The 16,310-nt window shown below is 43.7% G+C and overlaps 2 protein-coding genes across 4 annotated transcripts; both read left to right on the top strand.

The window, feature by feature from the left end:
- Positions 1 to 24: 24 nt before the first annotated feature.
- Positions 25 to 9,333, top strand: LOC100123518 (ATP-dependent helicase brm). 2 transcript variants are annotated; one of them, XM_031922698.2, is made up of 4 exons: positions 25 to 1,027; positions 1,087 to 1,343; positions 1,680 to 3,017; positions 3,769 to 9,333. In XM_031922698.2, exons 2-4 carry the CDS (start codon positions 1,148 to 1,150, stop codon positions 9,027 to 9,029), a joined length of 6,795 nt encoding a protein of 2,264 aa, XP_031778558.1. In that variant the 5' UTR covers positions 25 to 1,027; positions 1,087 to 1,147; the 3' UTR covers positions 9,030 to 9,333. The 2 variants fall into 2 exon arrangements, with proteins under 2 accessions (XP_031778558.1, XP_008212661.1); XM_008214439.4 differs by having other exon boundaries at positions 25 to 1,343.
- A 153-nt stretch (positions 9,334 to 9,486) lies between these two features.
- Positions 9,487 to 15,917, top strand: LOC100123524 (ATP-dependent helicase brm). 2 transcript variants are annotated; one of them, XM_001607119.6, is made up of 2 exons: positions 9,487 to 11,031; positions 11,508 to 15,917. In XM_001607119.6, exons 1-2 carry the CDS (start codon positions 10,371 to 10,373, stop codon positions 15,608 to 15,610), a joined length of 4,764 nt encoding a protein of 1,587 aa, XP_001607169.1. In that variant the 5' UTR covers positions 9,487 to 10,370; the 3' UTR covers positions 15,611 to 15,917. The 2 variants fall into 2 exon arrangements, with proteins under 2 accessions (XP_001607169.1, XP_008212671.1); XM_008214449.4 differs by having other exon boundaries at positions 11,505 to 15,917.
- The last annotated feature ends 393 nt before the right edge of the window (positions 15,918 to 16,310 follow it).

The raw sequence follows: 16,310 nt of genomic DNA, 5'->3' as shown, positions 1-16,310 counted from the left end.
CTGTGGCGGTCGCGGCGGCAGTGGATGGCGGCGGCTTCGATGCGCAGTGCGAGACTCGAATCTGTCCGGCACGGAGCAGGCGCCGCGCGCGAGGGAGAGGGGTAACTCCGATTTGGGTAGCGTTCAAAATCGACATTGGAATTCCGCGGAAAAAAAAGAAATAATCGCTGATCTCTACGTAGAAGACTTGGCTGTGCGCTGATATATACGGGGCCAGTTCGCGAAGAACGTCGAAGATCTCTCGGCGGTTGAAAAAATAGTGCAGCGGATACGCCGAGGAAGTGCAGTGCAGCAGCTCTCTTTCTCTCTCTCTCTCTCTCTCTCTCTCTCTCTCTCTCTCTCTCTCTCTCTCTCTGTCTCTGTCTCTGTCTCTCTCGTTCTACAGAGCAGCAGCAGCAACGAGCAACGAGAGACAAGCGGTGGCGGCGAGCATAGCATATAAGTAGTACGACGCGGCGGCGGACAGTTCGGAGTCAACGTGTCGCGTTGCAAATTAAAAAGCCAGGAGAGCGAGTGAGCGAGCGAGCATAAACGGCGGCGGCGCAGCAAGATACTCGCATCAGCGGCGCGTACAGCTTGTCCAGATGAAAGCAGCTCCAGATAACCGTGGCGCCCGTCGTCGTCGTCGCTGCTGCTGAGTCTATACTCGCGGCGAGTGTGTGCGAAAGAGAGAGATATATATACAGTGAGATCAGTGAAGATAAGCTTCGCCAGTGAATTAAGGTTATGTAAAATGTAGATACTGGAACAATCATCTTTGTAAATACTCAATAAACGAGCAGAACGGGGATAAGTTGGCGAAAATAAGCAGCATTTTGATGTGTCCGCGAAGTTGGCGTGAGACTCGAGCGTGCTAGCAGACAATAATCTATGGCGAGAGCCGCCGCGGGCTCGCTGCTGTTTGTGCTGCGTCGAAAATAATGCACGCTACTCCCTTTAAATGGAGGACTGTGGCCGGTGACGTCCCGTCATCGTGCTACCTTTAATCTAAGTGGATGCTGCTATTGTCGCGTTAATGAGCCGCAAAGTAAGTAAAGCGCAGCTCTCGCCCCGTGAACGATCGTACAAAGGTGCGCCTCCTTGCAGAAATGTCGATTTGAGCGAGGGGAAGGCACGAAAAAAAACTGGAGCCCGAGCGCCATATAGCATGACGAGCTCGTCGCCACAGCCATCGCCAATGCCGCCTCCGCAGGCTCCGAATCAAATGGGCCCGCCGCAACAGGCGCCCTCGCCCTCCAATCATCCCCATAGTCCAGCTCCCGGCTACCAGGAGGGCCCACCGCAGCCCATGTCTCAGCAATCTCAGCAGACTCCACCGCCCATGTTTCCACCACAACATCCTGGTAAATATACATATTATTCTCGGTCAAACTAACTTCAATGTATTGAGCAATTTTAGCAGTAGGTTCTTGTATTTTTTGTAACAAAGTGAAAGGCACTCTTGTCGTCACAAAGAAAGCTGTCAAAACATCAACAAATATCAGGGGTTCTCGCATTCTATGCTTTTTTCCCTGCAAGAGTTGCTCAACTCCACTACAATTTATGATATACTTTTAATATTTATTGATCAAAATTATCAATAATTTATGACTTCATTGAATGTTTTCAAACAGTTTGTTTTTATATGCTGATTTTGTTGCACAATAATGCAGTATAACTAATCTTGAATTCTTCCACAGGGCAACCACCACAGCAAGGATATGGTGGCCCTCCACCACCACAACATCAAGGGCCTCCACAGAATTATCCTCATCCTCAACAAATGCCACCGAATATGGGCATGCCACCGCAGCATCATCCTCATAGTCCTTCACCAGGCTATGAAAATGTTCAGTCTTCTCAAATGCAAGGAGTGCCTCAGCCACAAGGAAATTACCAGCACCCATCACACCAAGTTCCTCCTCATCCACAGTCGTCTCACCAGCAACCCCCGCATTCGCAGTCGCCTCATCCACAAGGATCCCATTCGCAATCGCCTCACTCTCAGGGTCCTCATCCACAATCGCCGCATCAACAAGGCCCTCATTCACAATCACCACATTTGCAGAGTCCTCACTCTCAACCGCCACATTTACAAGGACCTCATCCTCAATCTCCACACCAACAAAGCCCTCATTCTCAATCACCACACCCACAAGGTCCTCATGGGCAACCACCCCATTCTCAAGGTCCACATTCGCAGTCACCACACCCGCAAGGGCCACATGGTCAATCTCCCCATCCTCAAGGCCCCCACTCACAATCTCCACACCAACAAGGTCCCCACTCACAATCATCACATCCGCAAGGTAATCATCCCCAGTCTCCACATCCAGGGGGACCTCATTCTCAATCCCCTCACTCTCAAGGACCTCATTCTCAATCTCCTCATCCACAGGGTCCACATATGCAACAAGGTCCTCATCCACAACCTCCTCACTCACAATCTCCTCATCATCAATCCTCTCATCAGCCGCCGCACCCAGGTTCACACCCAGGCCCTCACCAAGGCCCGCATCAAGGTCCACATCCTGGCCAACATCCAGGTCCACATCCAGGCCCACATCCAGGCCCGCATCAAGGCCCGCATCAAGGTCCTCATCCAGGTGCACACCAAGGACCTCATCCAGGTGCACACCAAGGACCTCATCAAGGTCCACATCAGGGACCACATCAGGGTCCACATCAGGGTCCACATCAGGGTCCACATCAAGGCCCACATCAAGGACCACATCAAGGCCCTCATCAAGGCCCGCATCAAGGCCCACACCAGGGTCCTCATGGACCTCATCCACAGCTTCCGCATCAATCTCAAATGCCTGTCCCGCAGTATTATCAACCTCATCCTCCGCAAGCCGGAGCTAATGCAGGCAATATGGGACAAGGCGGGCCGCCTGGACCAACACAAGGACAACAACAGCCTTCACCTCCCCAAGGTGGCCCAATGGGACCAATGCACGGTCAACCTGGCCATAATGCTCCATCACACTCCCCTGGTCCTGGACAACCGCATCCACCAGAAATGCGGCCAAGTATGGGTAATAGTTTTCAACTTTATATTACTCAAGATAAAAAAAATAGTTCGGTTACAGAGGATGAAGAACTCTACCTTTTCCCCAAAGTTTCATTTTACTGAAGTATTTTCTAGTTTTTAATTTTTTACAAAATAAATAAGCATCCAAATGACTTAAAATTTGAAACGATATAAAGTAATGGTATTATCACAGTAGACTATTGTGAATTTTTTTATTTTTGTTTTATTTTGTTTAACTACACGGGATTAATCTTTTTATAAAGTTTTGAAACAATAGTAATATATTTTAATAGACTATATAGTTTAGTTTTAAATATATAAGTTTGAAAAGTAATAGTACTTAAAAATATGATAATTATAGTAGAATAAAAAATTTAACTTGTAAAATCGAGTGAAAAGGCTAATAAGCAAAAAAGTTAAAGGATTGTGATCTACACATGGAGAAACAATAAATACATGAATAAATAATAAGTAATTAATAATTTCAAATTCAAGAATTTAGGTATTTATTAAGTTTTTTAAAATTCTCAACTCAGTTCTATTTCATAAAAAAAAGAGTTAAGGATACTATTGCACCTATACACACACACACACACACACACACACACACACAGTACATACATTGACTAAAAGTACGAGATTTTAATACTAAACACCATGTAACATGTTCTTAACATGTATTCTAATAAAACTAAAAACTAGTTTACAAATCTTTGAGATGCAATAAAATTAATGCATATAATATGATTTTTTAGGTAATCAACAACAGCAACAACAATCTCCAAGTCCTGGTGGACCAAGTGGACCTGGTGGTCCAGCCGGATCGACTGGTCCTGGTGCACCTATGAGTGCTAGCAGTTCGAATAGTCCTATGGGTCTGAGTGGCCCTGGTGGCCCAGGTGGTCCAAGTGGGCCTGGAAGTTCTATAAGTGCTGCAGCTCCTGGAGGGCCTGGAGGTCCTGGAAGTTCTATGGGTCCAGGAGGACCAGGAGGTCCAATGGGAGCAGGAGGACCAGGAGGACCAATGGGAGCAGGAGGAGCAGGAGGACCTGGACAAGGAAGTTTAATGGGCGCTGGAGGCCCTGGCGGCCCTATGGGTGCTGGAGGCCCAGGAGGTCCGATGAGTGCACCAGGTCCTGGTGGTCCCATGAATCCTGGTAATGGCCCTGGAGGACCTATGAGCACTGGTGGACCTGGAGGCTCTATGGGTACTGGCGGTCCTGGAGGTTCAATGGGTGCTGCAGGACCTGGAGGATCAATGAGCAGTGGAGGGCCAAGTGGACCTATAGGAGCTGGCCCAGGGGGCCCTATGGGCATAGGAGGACCTGGCGGCCCAATCGGAGCTGGTGGTCCTGGAGGACCAATGGGAACTGGTGGGCCTGGCGGTCCAATGGGAACTGGTGGTACTGGAGGTCCGATGGGTGCCGGTGGTCCAGGAGGGCCAATGGGAACTGGTGGTCCTGGAGGTCCAATGGGATCTGGTGGACCAGGAGGACCAATAGGATCTAGTGGGTCTGGAGGTCCAATGGGACCTGGCGGACCAATGGGATCTGGTGGACCCGGAGGTTCAATGTCAACTAGCGGTCCTGGTGGTCCAATGGGTGCTGGAGGACCTGGAAGTCACATGGGTCCTGGTGGACCTGGAGGTCCCATGAGTGCTGGTGGTCCTGGAGGGCCTATGGGAGTAGGCGTTCCTGGCGGTTCTAGTGGTCCTGGAGGACCAATGGGGGCTGGAGGTCCAATGGGCCCTGTTGGTCCTGGAGGTCCTATGGGTGCTGGTGGTCCAGGTGGCCCGATGGGTGGCGGGATTCCCGGAGGTCCAATGGGTGCAGGAGGTCCAATGGGAGCCGGTGTACCAGGAGGTCACATGATGGGTGCAGGTCCTGGAGGTCCAATGGTTCCAGGAGGTCCACCTCCAATGAATCAAGGCCCTGGACACATTAGCCCCAATACGCAAAACGGTCCACCGGGATCTGGTCCTGGACCCGCTCCAGTTCCTGGTCAAGGACAGGAAAATCTCAATGCTCTGCAAAAGGTGATAAACACTATGGAAAAGAAGGGCCTACAAGAAGATCCACGATATTTACAACTTCTTGCGCTAAGAGCACGACAGGGCAACAACGAGAACCAGCTTCTCACTCCACAGCAGATGCAGCAGTTTCATGCTCAGATTATGGCTTACCGCACTTTGGCGCGAAGTCAGCCTCTCAGTCCTCAACAGATAATGGCTGTTCAAGGAATTAATCAAAGACCCGTCGATCCGTCTCAGGTCGGCCCCATGGGACCTGGCGGTCCACCAGGTGGTCCTCCTCATGGACCTATGGGTATGCCCGGTTTTCCAGGTCCTCCAAGGTTAGGTCCACCTGGTCCGCAACAACAGCAACAGCAACAACCGCACCCTCAGCAGCAAGGACCTCAACCCGGCTCGAAAACAAACAGAGTCACAACAGTGGCCAGGCCTTGCGGTGTCGATCCGCTCCATATATTGCACGAACGCGAGTCTCGCGTGAACCAAAGGATCACGCTACGCATGCAACAGCTTGGTTACGTACCTCCCAACCTACCTGAAGAATTGCGTACTCAGGCACAGATAGAGTTACGCATGCTGCGGGTTCTGGACTTCCAACGACAGCTTAGATCAGAAATTTTATCCAGCACGCGCCGAGACACGACGCTCGAGACGACAGTAAACATGAAAGCGTATAAACGCGCTAAGCGACAGGGTCTGAGGGAATCTCGAGCCACGGAAAAGCTCGAGAAACAACAGAAGCTCGAGGCCGAGAGGAAACGAAAGCAGAAACACCAAGAATTTATAACGTCGGTTTTGCAGCACGGTAAGGATTTGAAGGAATTCCACAGGAACAATATAGCCAAGCTCTCGCGGCTTAACAAGGCTATCATGAATTATCACGCGAATGCCGAGCGGGAACAGAAGAAAGAACAAGAGAGGATAGAGAAAGAACGAATGAGACGTTTGATGGCCGAGGATGAAGAGGGTTACAGAAAACTTATTGATCAGAAGAAAGACAAGCGTTTGGCTTTCTTACTTTCACAGACTGATGAATATATTGGCAATCTCACGGAGATGGTAAAGCAGCATAAGATAGAGCAAAAGAAGAAGCAGGCTGAGGAGCAAAAGAGGAAGAAGAAAAAAAAGAGACTTTCAGTAGAAGGTGAAAATGGTGAAGCGGTCGACGGCGAAGATGTTCGAGTCGAAGTCATGGAGACGTCCACCGGTCGTACTCTGACGGGTGATGAGGCTCCTCTATTAAGCCAGCTAAATGCATTTCTGGAGGGTCATCCAGGATGGGAAGCAGTTGAGACTGATAGTGAGGACGATGATGACGAAGATGGCGACGAAAATGATGAGAAGAATGACAAAGAAAACAATTCTGAAGAGGTGAAAACTAAGAAAACGATACAAAAAGCCAAAGTTGAAGACGATGAATACAAAACTGAAGAACAAACTTATTATAGTATTGCTCACACAGTTCACGAGAGTGTCACAGAACAGGCATCTATTATGGTCAATGGACAATTGAAAGAGTATCAAGTCAAAGGTTTGGAATGGATGGTGTCGTTATTCAACAACAACCTCAACGGTATTTTGGCTGACGAGATGGGTCTTGGTAAGACCATACAGACGATAGCTCTCGTCACCTATCTTATGGAAAAGAAGAAAGTTAACGGGCCTTTTCTCATTATTGTTCCTCTATCGACGCTTTCCAATTGGATATTAGAGTTTGAAAAATGGGCACCCAGCGTCGTTGTTGTTTCTTATAAAGGGTCCCCAGCTGGAAGAAGAGCCATTCAGTCTCAAATGCGCGCCACTAAATTTAACGTTTTATTAACTACTTATGAATATATTATCAAAGACAAAAGTGTCTTAGCGAAATTACAGTGGAAGTATATGATTATAGACGAAGGACATAGAATGAAAAATCATCATTGTAAATTAACTCAAGTGTTAAACACTCATTATCTTGCACCTCATCGTTTGTTGCTCACGGGTACACCATTACAAAACAAATTACCAGAGCTGTGGGCTCTGTTAAATTTCTTACTTCCATCTATTTTTAAATCTTGCAGTACCTTTGAACAGTGGTTTAATGCACCTTTTGCTACGACTGGTGAAAAAGTTGAATTGAATGAAGAAGAAACGATTCTTATTATCCGTCGTCTGCATAAAGTATTGCGGCCGTTCTTGTTAAGACGTTTGAAAAAAGAAGTAGAGTCACAACTACCTGATAAAGTAGAATATATTATTAAGTGTGATATGTCGGGCTTACAAAAAGTTCTTTATAAGCATATGCAGAGTAAAGGTGTTTTATTGACTGATGGATCTGAAAAAGGAAAACGCGGCAAAGGTGGCGCAAAAGCCCTAATGAACACAATTGTCCAACTGCGTAAACTTTGTAATCATCCATTCATGTTCCAACATATTGAAGAAAAATACTGCGAATATTTGGGTATACAAGGATCTGGAGTTATTACTGGTCCTCTTTTATACCGAGCTTCTGGAAAGTTTGAACTGCTAGATCGTATTTTACCCAAATTAAAAGCTACAGGTCATAGGGTATTGTTGTTCTGTCAAATGACGCAACTCATGACCATCATGGAGGATTATCTTCAATGGCGTGGCTTCTTATATTTAAGATTAGATGGAACAACAAAAGCAGAAGATAGAGGAGATCTGTTAAAGAAATTCAACGATCCTGGATCAGAGTTTTTCCTATTTATATTATCTACACGAGCTGGTGGTCTTGGTTTGAATCTCCAGGCTGCGGATACTGTAATTATTTTTGATTCCGACTGGAATCCTCACCAAGACTTGCAAGCTCAAGACAGGGCTCATAGAATAGGACAGAAGAATGAAGTAAGGGTTTTAAGACTAATGACTGTGAACTCCGTAGAGGAGAGAATTTTAGCCGCTGCTAGGTATAAACTTAACATGGATGAAAAGGTCATTCAAGCTGGTATGTTTGATCAAAAATCCACTGGATCTGAACGGCAGCAATTCCTTCAAAGTATTTTACATCAAGATGATGCAGACGATGAAGAGGAGAATGAAGTTCCAGATGATGAGACTGTAAATCAGATGATTGCAAGATCCGAAGGAGAGTTTGAGGCCTTCCAAAAACTCGACTTAGAAAGAAGAAGAGAAGAAGCGAAAATGGGGCCTGCCAGAAAAGGCCGTTTGCTAGAGGAATCTGAACTTCCTGAGTGGTTGGTGAAAAACGACGATGAAGTTGAAAAGTGCTGTTATGAACAAGAAGAAGATGAAAAATTCTTAGGCCGAGGTTCAAGGCAGCGCAAAGAAGTCGATTACACCAATAGCCTCACAGAGAAAGAATTATTAAGGGCTATTGGCGATGATGGAGTTGAATTCGAAGAAGAGGAAGAAGAAGACAAGAAAAAGAAACAAACGAGAAAACGCAGAAAGAAGGGCGATGAGGATGAGGAGCCTGTTGTAAAGAAGAGGAGAGGTGCCTCGGGTATAAGTCCCAAGTTAAAGAGGAGTATGAAGAAAATAATTTCTGTAGTCGTTAATTATACGGATAGTACCGACGGCCGAGCGTTAAGTGAACCCTTTATGGAATTACCGTCGCGTCGTGAATTCCCAGATTATTACGAAATCATTAAGAAGCCTCTCGCTATCAATAAACTGATACAAAAAATAGAAGAGAGCAAATACACAGACTTGGATGAACTCGAGAAGGACTTTATGCAGCTTTGCAAAAACGCACAAATATACAACGAGGAAGCGTCACTGATCCACGAGAATTCTATTGTTTTGCAATCTGTTTTTACAAATGCACGACAAAAGGTCGAAGCCGAGGGTCTGGGCTCCGACGACAATAAGGATGGCGATGATGGATCGGACGCAGAATCTAACGTAAGGATGAAAATTAAATTGAAAGGAAGAAAAGGCGAGGGTGGTGGAAGAGGAGGTCGAAGAAAGAGAATAAGCAAAAAGTGTATTTCAGACGATGACGACGATGCTGATGATCATTGAGTGTATATAAGCTTTAGAAATCTGTAAGGTTTTAAATTATATTTCGATAAATTTTCTTATAAGTATATTTCATGATTTTAAAGACACCGAAAGTCGATAAAAAGCTAAATCAATTTTTTAAACAGCTGTAGGAAATTTAGAAATTTTTTTAATTTTAGGTACACTTATAGTGAAAAATAGTCTTGAATTTTTCTTCTATCGTCCTATTCTGATTTTTGTCTGTAATCAAGAACTTTCACAGAAATGGTAATTGTGTATAATAATTAATTATATACAGTAAATGAGATAGATCGTACTAAATATATTTATTCGTTGTTTTTTTTACGCCCTTATTATCCGCTTCCTGTATGCATATAAATGATGATGTAGAATATAAGATAGATTTATACTCCTAATAATGTATGTACTTATATATTATATTTGTTTTTAAGATTTTAAAAATAAAGTAAAATTTATTATTATTTCGATACTTTATTTATTTGAACTAAAAAAAATACATTTTTTTCAAATATCGCTCCAACATCAAGTAATCAATTCTTCTTTCTGCAAACTCAACGTTTGCAAACGCCACATCCTACGCGCTGTATATATGATATGGCCATCCTGATTGGTCGAAAATTAAAAGAACGTTTCCGTTTGAAAGAAAAAAAATACGAGAAATTCATAAGACTTCAACGGGTTTCACAACGAATTTGATAGGGGAATTTTTTTCTTCATTAATCAACGTTTGACGAATATTTATTTTTAATTTCAAAACAAGCAATGCGAACAAAAGATACTTTGTCCGTCAGATGACGAGATAACCGAAGCCAGATAGTCCAGACGCCATGTTGCCAGATACACAAGATGACCTCTCCTCCTCCCAAGAATTAAGGTTATGTAAAGCGCAGATACTGGAGCAATTATCTTTGTAAATAGTCGATATCACAGCGGCAGAGCCCGAAAAAACATTCGGCGAAAATTCGCGTGATAAAGTTTGGAAGTCCGTGAGCAAGTCGTTTCGTCGAGTGGATCGCGAGGCTCCTCTAAAAAGCTGGCGGGAAGAGGCGCACGGTATTGTATCAGTGTATATGTACATGGCGTCTGACATTGATTCTGTTGGAAATGCACGCCACTACACCCAATGAAAGAAGGAAAGTGGCCGGTGGCGTTCTTGCAGTCTGAGAGTTCTCGTGGCCGCTGCCAACCGACGCGCCGAAAAACGTGCGCGCACGCGACCAACGACCTGGAACAGCGAGTTATTATCGTCGTGGCGCCGAGGCGCGATAGAATGTCGCCAACAATAAGGCCCGCTGCCTGATACAGACGTGTCTTAGCTGCGCGCCGAGTGGAAATAATAACATGGCGAGTCCGTCGCCTCAGCCCTCGCCTATGCCGCCGCCGTCGCAAATGGGCCCGCCGCAGCAGGTGCCCTCGCCCTCGAACCAAGCCCAGGGCAGCCCCATGGGTATGCCGCCCCAGCCGCCGCATCACCCCCACAGCCCCGCCCCGGGATATCCGGAACAGCAGCAGCAGCCGCCGCAGCAGCAGGGACCTCCTCCGCAACAAGGTTACGGAGTCCCACCACTGCAGCAGCAACCTTCCCAGGCTTACCCACATCCCCAGCAGCAGATGCCGCCGGGCATGGGTATGCCTGCACAGCACCATCCTCACAGTCCTCAAGGATACGAGGTGGTGCCACATGGAGCAGTGCCTCCCCAACAGCCAGTTGTTCCTGCAATGATGCCACAACAACACTCGCCTCATTCGCAGCTTCCACCTCAGCTGCCTCATCAGCAAGCAATGCCTCCGCATCCGCCTGTGCAGCAACATTATCCTGCACATCCACAGCAGATGCCTGGTGCTATGGGAGCCATAGGACAGAGTGGGCCTCCAGGGCCAGTGAGTAGTGTGCAGCAAGCACCACAACCACCCCCACACGGTGGACCCATGGGGCCAGGACAGCCTGGACACATTGCACCATCGCATTCACCAGTACCTGGACATCCTCATATAAATATGGGTATGATTTTTTCTTTACTATTACTTAGTGTTGCCATGATCCAAAATGTATTTTGGAGCAAACTTTCTTGTTTATTGCTTGAACAAAATAGAACCAAATCCAAACATACAGAGTAGATAAATGTTTATACTGATTTATGCATTCTCAAAATATATTTCCAAATTAAACACTTATTTCATGATATGATACATTTTGTAGGTTATTTTTGTACATTTATTTTTATCAGGTTGAACGTAAGTATATATGAAAAATTTCAAATTTAGAATTATAGTTCAATCGTAACACAGAGTTTACTTATTGAACCTATGCTTTTATAGTCTGAGAAATCCATCTGAATATTATCTTATATAAGTTGCGCATACAATGTTCTAGAAAATTCATTTTATAATTATTTTGATGAAATATTTTTGATTCTTACTTTTAATTTGTTTTTTATTCTGTCAAATACAAATATTTAATTAATTTTTATTCAGCAGGCAATCAACCTCATCCACCAGGAGGGCCAACTGGACTACCTCCAATGGCACAAGTTCCTGGACAAGTTGGGCCACCTATGCAAAACTGTGCACCACCACCTGGATCAGTGATAGGAAGTGGTCCAGCACCTACGCAAGAGAATCTGAATGCTTTACAAAAAGCCATCGACACCATGGAAGAGAAAGGGCTCCAAGAAGATCCGCGATATCTACAGCTTCTTGCGCTAAAAGCGCGACAAAATGGAGTTATGAACGACAAGCATGCATTCAATCCTCAACAAATTCAGCAGCTTCGTGCTCAGATAATGGCATATCGTGCACTAGCGCGAAATCAACCTTTGTCACAAATGCAGGTACTGGCTGTGCAAGGCCAAAGGCCACTGGATCCAAACCTGGGTCCAATGCCTGCAGGTGTACCACCCAATGGCAGTGTTCCTGGATTCCCAGGTCCCATAAAGCCAAGTCAAGGTCCACAACAAGGACAACAGCAGGCATCTCAGCAGATGTCTAAAAATAATAAGGTTACTATAATGGCCAAGCCTGCTGGACTTGATCCCATAGTGATATTGCAAGAGCGAGAAAATCGAGTGGCAGCAAGAATAGCGCTCCGAATGGAGCAGCTGAATTATTTACCTACAAACATGCCCGAAGACTTGCGCATTCAAGCACAAATCGAGTTGGGAATGTTGAGGGTACTCAACTTCCAGAGGCAGCTTAGGACAGAAATTCTGGCTTGCACGCGAAAGGATACGACGTTGGAAACAGCGGTAAACGTAAAAGCGTACAAACGAACAAAGAGGCAGGGTCTGCGAGAAGCTAGAGCCACAGAGAAGCTCGAGAAACAACAGAAATTAGAGGCTGAGAGAAAGAGAAGACAGAAACATCAAGAGTTCATTAGTTCAGTACTCCAGCATAGTAAAGATTTCAAGGAATTCCATCGTAATAACGTTGCTAAATTAGGTCGTCTCAATAAAGCTATTATGAATCACCACGCGAATGCCGAAAGGGAACAGAAGAAGGAACAAGAGAGGATAGAGAAAGAACGTATGCGACGTTTGATGGCAGAGGATGAAGAAGGTTACAGAAAACTGATTGATCAGAAGAAAGACAAACGGTTGGCCTTTCTGCTTTCTCAAACAGATGAGTATATTTGTAACCTTACAGAAATGGTCAAACAGCATAAAATGGAACAGAAGAAAAAGCAAGCTGAAGAACAGAAGCGTAAGAAGAAGAAAAGGTATCACGACGGCGAAAATGGAGATGGTAATGCTGAAGATGTCCGCGTTAGTGTTGTTGAAATATCTACTGGTCGAACTTTGACTGGTGACGAAGCGCCGTTGTCGAGCCAATTGAATGCTTTCTTAGACTCTCATCCAGGATGGGAAGCAATTGAATCAGAGAGCGAATACGAAGATGATGAAGAAGAAGAAGACAAGCATGCAGATAAGAAAGGTGATGCTGAAGAAGATAGAGTTAAAAAGACCATACAAAAAGCCAAAGTGGAAGATGATGAATATAAAACTGAAGAACAAACTTATTATAGTATTGCTCACACTGTTCATGAAGTTGTTACAGAACAAGCGTCCATTATGGTCAATGGTAAACTAAAGGAATACCAAATTAAAGGTCTGGAATGGATGGTTTCGTTATTTAACAACAATCTTAATGGTATCCTGGCTGATGAGATGGGTCTAGGTAAAACCATTCAAACGATAGCTCTTGTAACATACCTTATGGAAAAGAAAAAAGTCAATGGACCATTTCTGATTATTGTCCCTTTGTCTACACTTTCCAATTGGATTTTGGAATTCGAAAAATGGGCACCCAGTGTCGTTGTTGTTTCTTACAAAGGGTCCCCAGCTGGAAGGAGAGCCATTCAGTCCCAGATGCGTGCTACGAAATTTAATGTATTATTGACTACTTATGAATATATTATCAAAGATAAAAGTGTCTTAGCAAAGTTACAGTGGAAGTATATGATTATAGATGAAGGGCATAGAATGAAAAATCACCATTGTAAATTAACTCAAGTGTTGAACACTCATTATCTTGCACCTCATCGTTTGTTGCTCACGGGTACGCCATTACAAAACAAATTACCAGAATTGTGGGCTCTGCTGAATTTCTTACTACCATCTATCTTCAAATCGTGCAGCACTTTTGAACAATGGTTTAATGCACCGTTCGCCACTACTGGTGAGAAAGTCGAATTAAATGAAGAAGAAACCATTCTTATTATCCGTCGTCTGCATAAAGTATTGCGGCCGTTCTTGTTAAGACGTTTGAAAAAAGAAGTAGAGTCACAACTACCTGATAAAGTAGAATATATTATTAAGTGTGATATGTCTGGCTTGCAGAAAGTTTTGTACAAGCACATGCAGAGCAAAGGCGTCCTGCTCACAGATGGATCTGAGAAAGGAAAGCGAGGCAAGGGAGGTGCGAAAGCCTTGATGAACACAATCGTTCAACTCCGTAAACTTTGTAATCATCCATTTATGTTCCAAGCTATCGAAGAGAAATACAGTGAACACTTAGGCATACAAGGAGTTGGTCTTATAAGCGGTCCTGATTTATATAGGGCTTCTGGCAAATTCGAACTATTGGATCGCATTTTACCAAAATTAAAGGCTACGGGTCACAGGGTATTGTTGTTCTGTCAAATGACACAACTTATGACCATTATGGAGGATTATCTGAATTGGCGCGGCTTCAGGTATCTAAGGCTAGACGGAACAACAAAGGCCGAAGATAGAGGGGATCTACTGAAAAGATTCAACGATCCTAGTTCAGACTATTTCCTCTTTATTTTGTCTACTCGAGCTGGTGGTCTTGGTTTGAATCTTCAAGCTGCAGATACTGTAATTATTTTTGATTCTGACTGGAATCCTCACCAAGACTTGCAAGCTCAAGACAGGGCTCATAGAATAGGACAGAAGAATGAAGTAAGGGTTTTAAGATTAATGACTGTAAATTCGGTGGAAGAGAGAATTTTAGCAGCTGCTAGATATAAATTGAACATGGACGAGAAGGTAATTCAAGCCGGTATGTTTGATCAAAAGTCGACAGGATCCGAGCGGCAGCAATTCCTTCATACAATTTTACATCAAGAAGACGCAGATGACGAAGAAGAAAACGAAGTGCCGGATGACGAAACAGTCAATCAAATGATCGCTAGGTCAGAAGGCGAGTTTGAAACTTTCCAAAAGTTGGACATAGAAAGAAGAAGGGAAGAAGCTAAATTGGCACCAGAAAGAAGGTCTCGTTTGTTGGAGGAAGCTGAGCTTCCTGAGTGGTTAGTTAAAGATGAAGACGAAGTAGAAAGTTGGACATTTGAAGAAGACGAAGAAAAAACAATTATGGGTAGAGGTTCTAGGCAGCGCAAAGAAGTCGATTATACTAACAGCCTTACAGAAAAGGAATGGCTCAAAGCAATCGGCGAAGAAGGCGGTGATTTCGAAGAAGAGGAAGAAGATGACAAAAAGAACAAAAAAGGAAGAAAAAGACGAAAGAAGGGAGAGGAAGACGATGATTCTGCTCCTAAAAAACGACGAGGTGCGGGTATTGACCCAAAACTTAAGAGAACCATGAAGAAGTTGATTTCTGTAGTTGCTAATTATACAGATAGCACAGATGGTCGAGCGTTAAGCGAGCACTTTATAGAATTACCTTCTCGGCGCGATTTTCCGGATTACTACGAAATTATTAAAAGACCAATAGCCATTAACAAAATTATTCAAAAAATTGAAGATGGCAAGTATGCGGATTTGGACGATCTCGAGAAGGATTTCATGCATCTCTGCAAGAACGCACAAATCTACAATGAAGAAGCATCCATGATATACGAAAATTCTGTAGTCTTGCAGTCAGTATTCACGAATACACGACAAAGGCTAGAAGCGAAAGCAGCGGCGGCAGCTGCAACTGCCTCTGACGATGAGCGAGACAAAGAGGATGGCTCTGATTTAGATTCTAGTGTAAAGATGAAAATTAAAATTAAAGGACGAAAAAGTGAAGGTGGTGGCAGAGGTGGTCGAAGAAAAAGAATAACCAAAAAGTGTATATCTGATGACGAGGAAGAAACGGCTACGGTTGAGAACAATTGAGTGTGTCTGTAAAATTTAGAATTATATTTCAAGCAGCTTTCTAAGTAAGCATATCTCATCATTTTAAGAACAAGAAAGACTATGAAAGGTGACTTAGAGTGCTATAAAAAACGATAACTTTTTTAAGTGGTTGTAGAAAATGAGTGGGCGTTCTGTAAACTATTAGATACACTGTTAGTGAAATCGATCGGATTTATTCTATTTTGATTCAACTTTTTTTGGCTATATTTTTCGGACCTTTCACGGAACGGTGGATTGTGTACAATATTAATATACAATAAATGAGATAGATCGAATTCTATAAATATATTTTATCATATTACTTTATACCTATATCCTTCATCCTTATGAAGACCATTGTAACACTGAAACAAGTTTTGTTCATTTAATGATAAAATGTATGTAATAAAATGAAACTTTGTACATAATATAAAATAAAGCTACTCATCTATATTGTTTAATGTATAAAAATTTGTTTATTTTTTTTGTAGATCGCTAGAAACCTCAAGCTATTATCAAGGACAGAGATTTATAGTTCATAATGAATGCACAGTGCTTGCATTCATTCATGAATGTGAGTTTTATTGATTAGATGATATAATATGACAAGGTCAACTAAAACCAATGGTTTAAATTTACCTTTATTTTAGGCACACTCCCAAACCATTCTTGCTTGTATAGCATCTTCTCAATAAATAAA

This window comes from Nasonia vitripennis, chromosome 2 (genome assembly GCF_009193385.2).
Source record: "Nasonia vitripennis strain AsymCx chromosome 2, Nvit_psr_1.1, whole genome shotgun sequence".
In the NCBI taxonomy this organism is placed as follows: Eukaryota; Metazoa; Arthropoda; class Insecta; order Hymenoptera; family Pteromalidae; genus Nasonia; species Nasonia vitripennis.
Note: the sequence above shows the minus strand (reverse complement) of the source record. Positions and strands in the feature narration are given on the sequence as shown.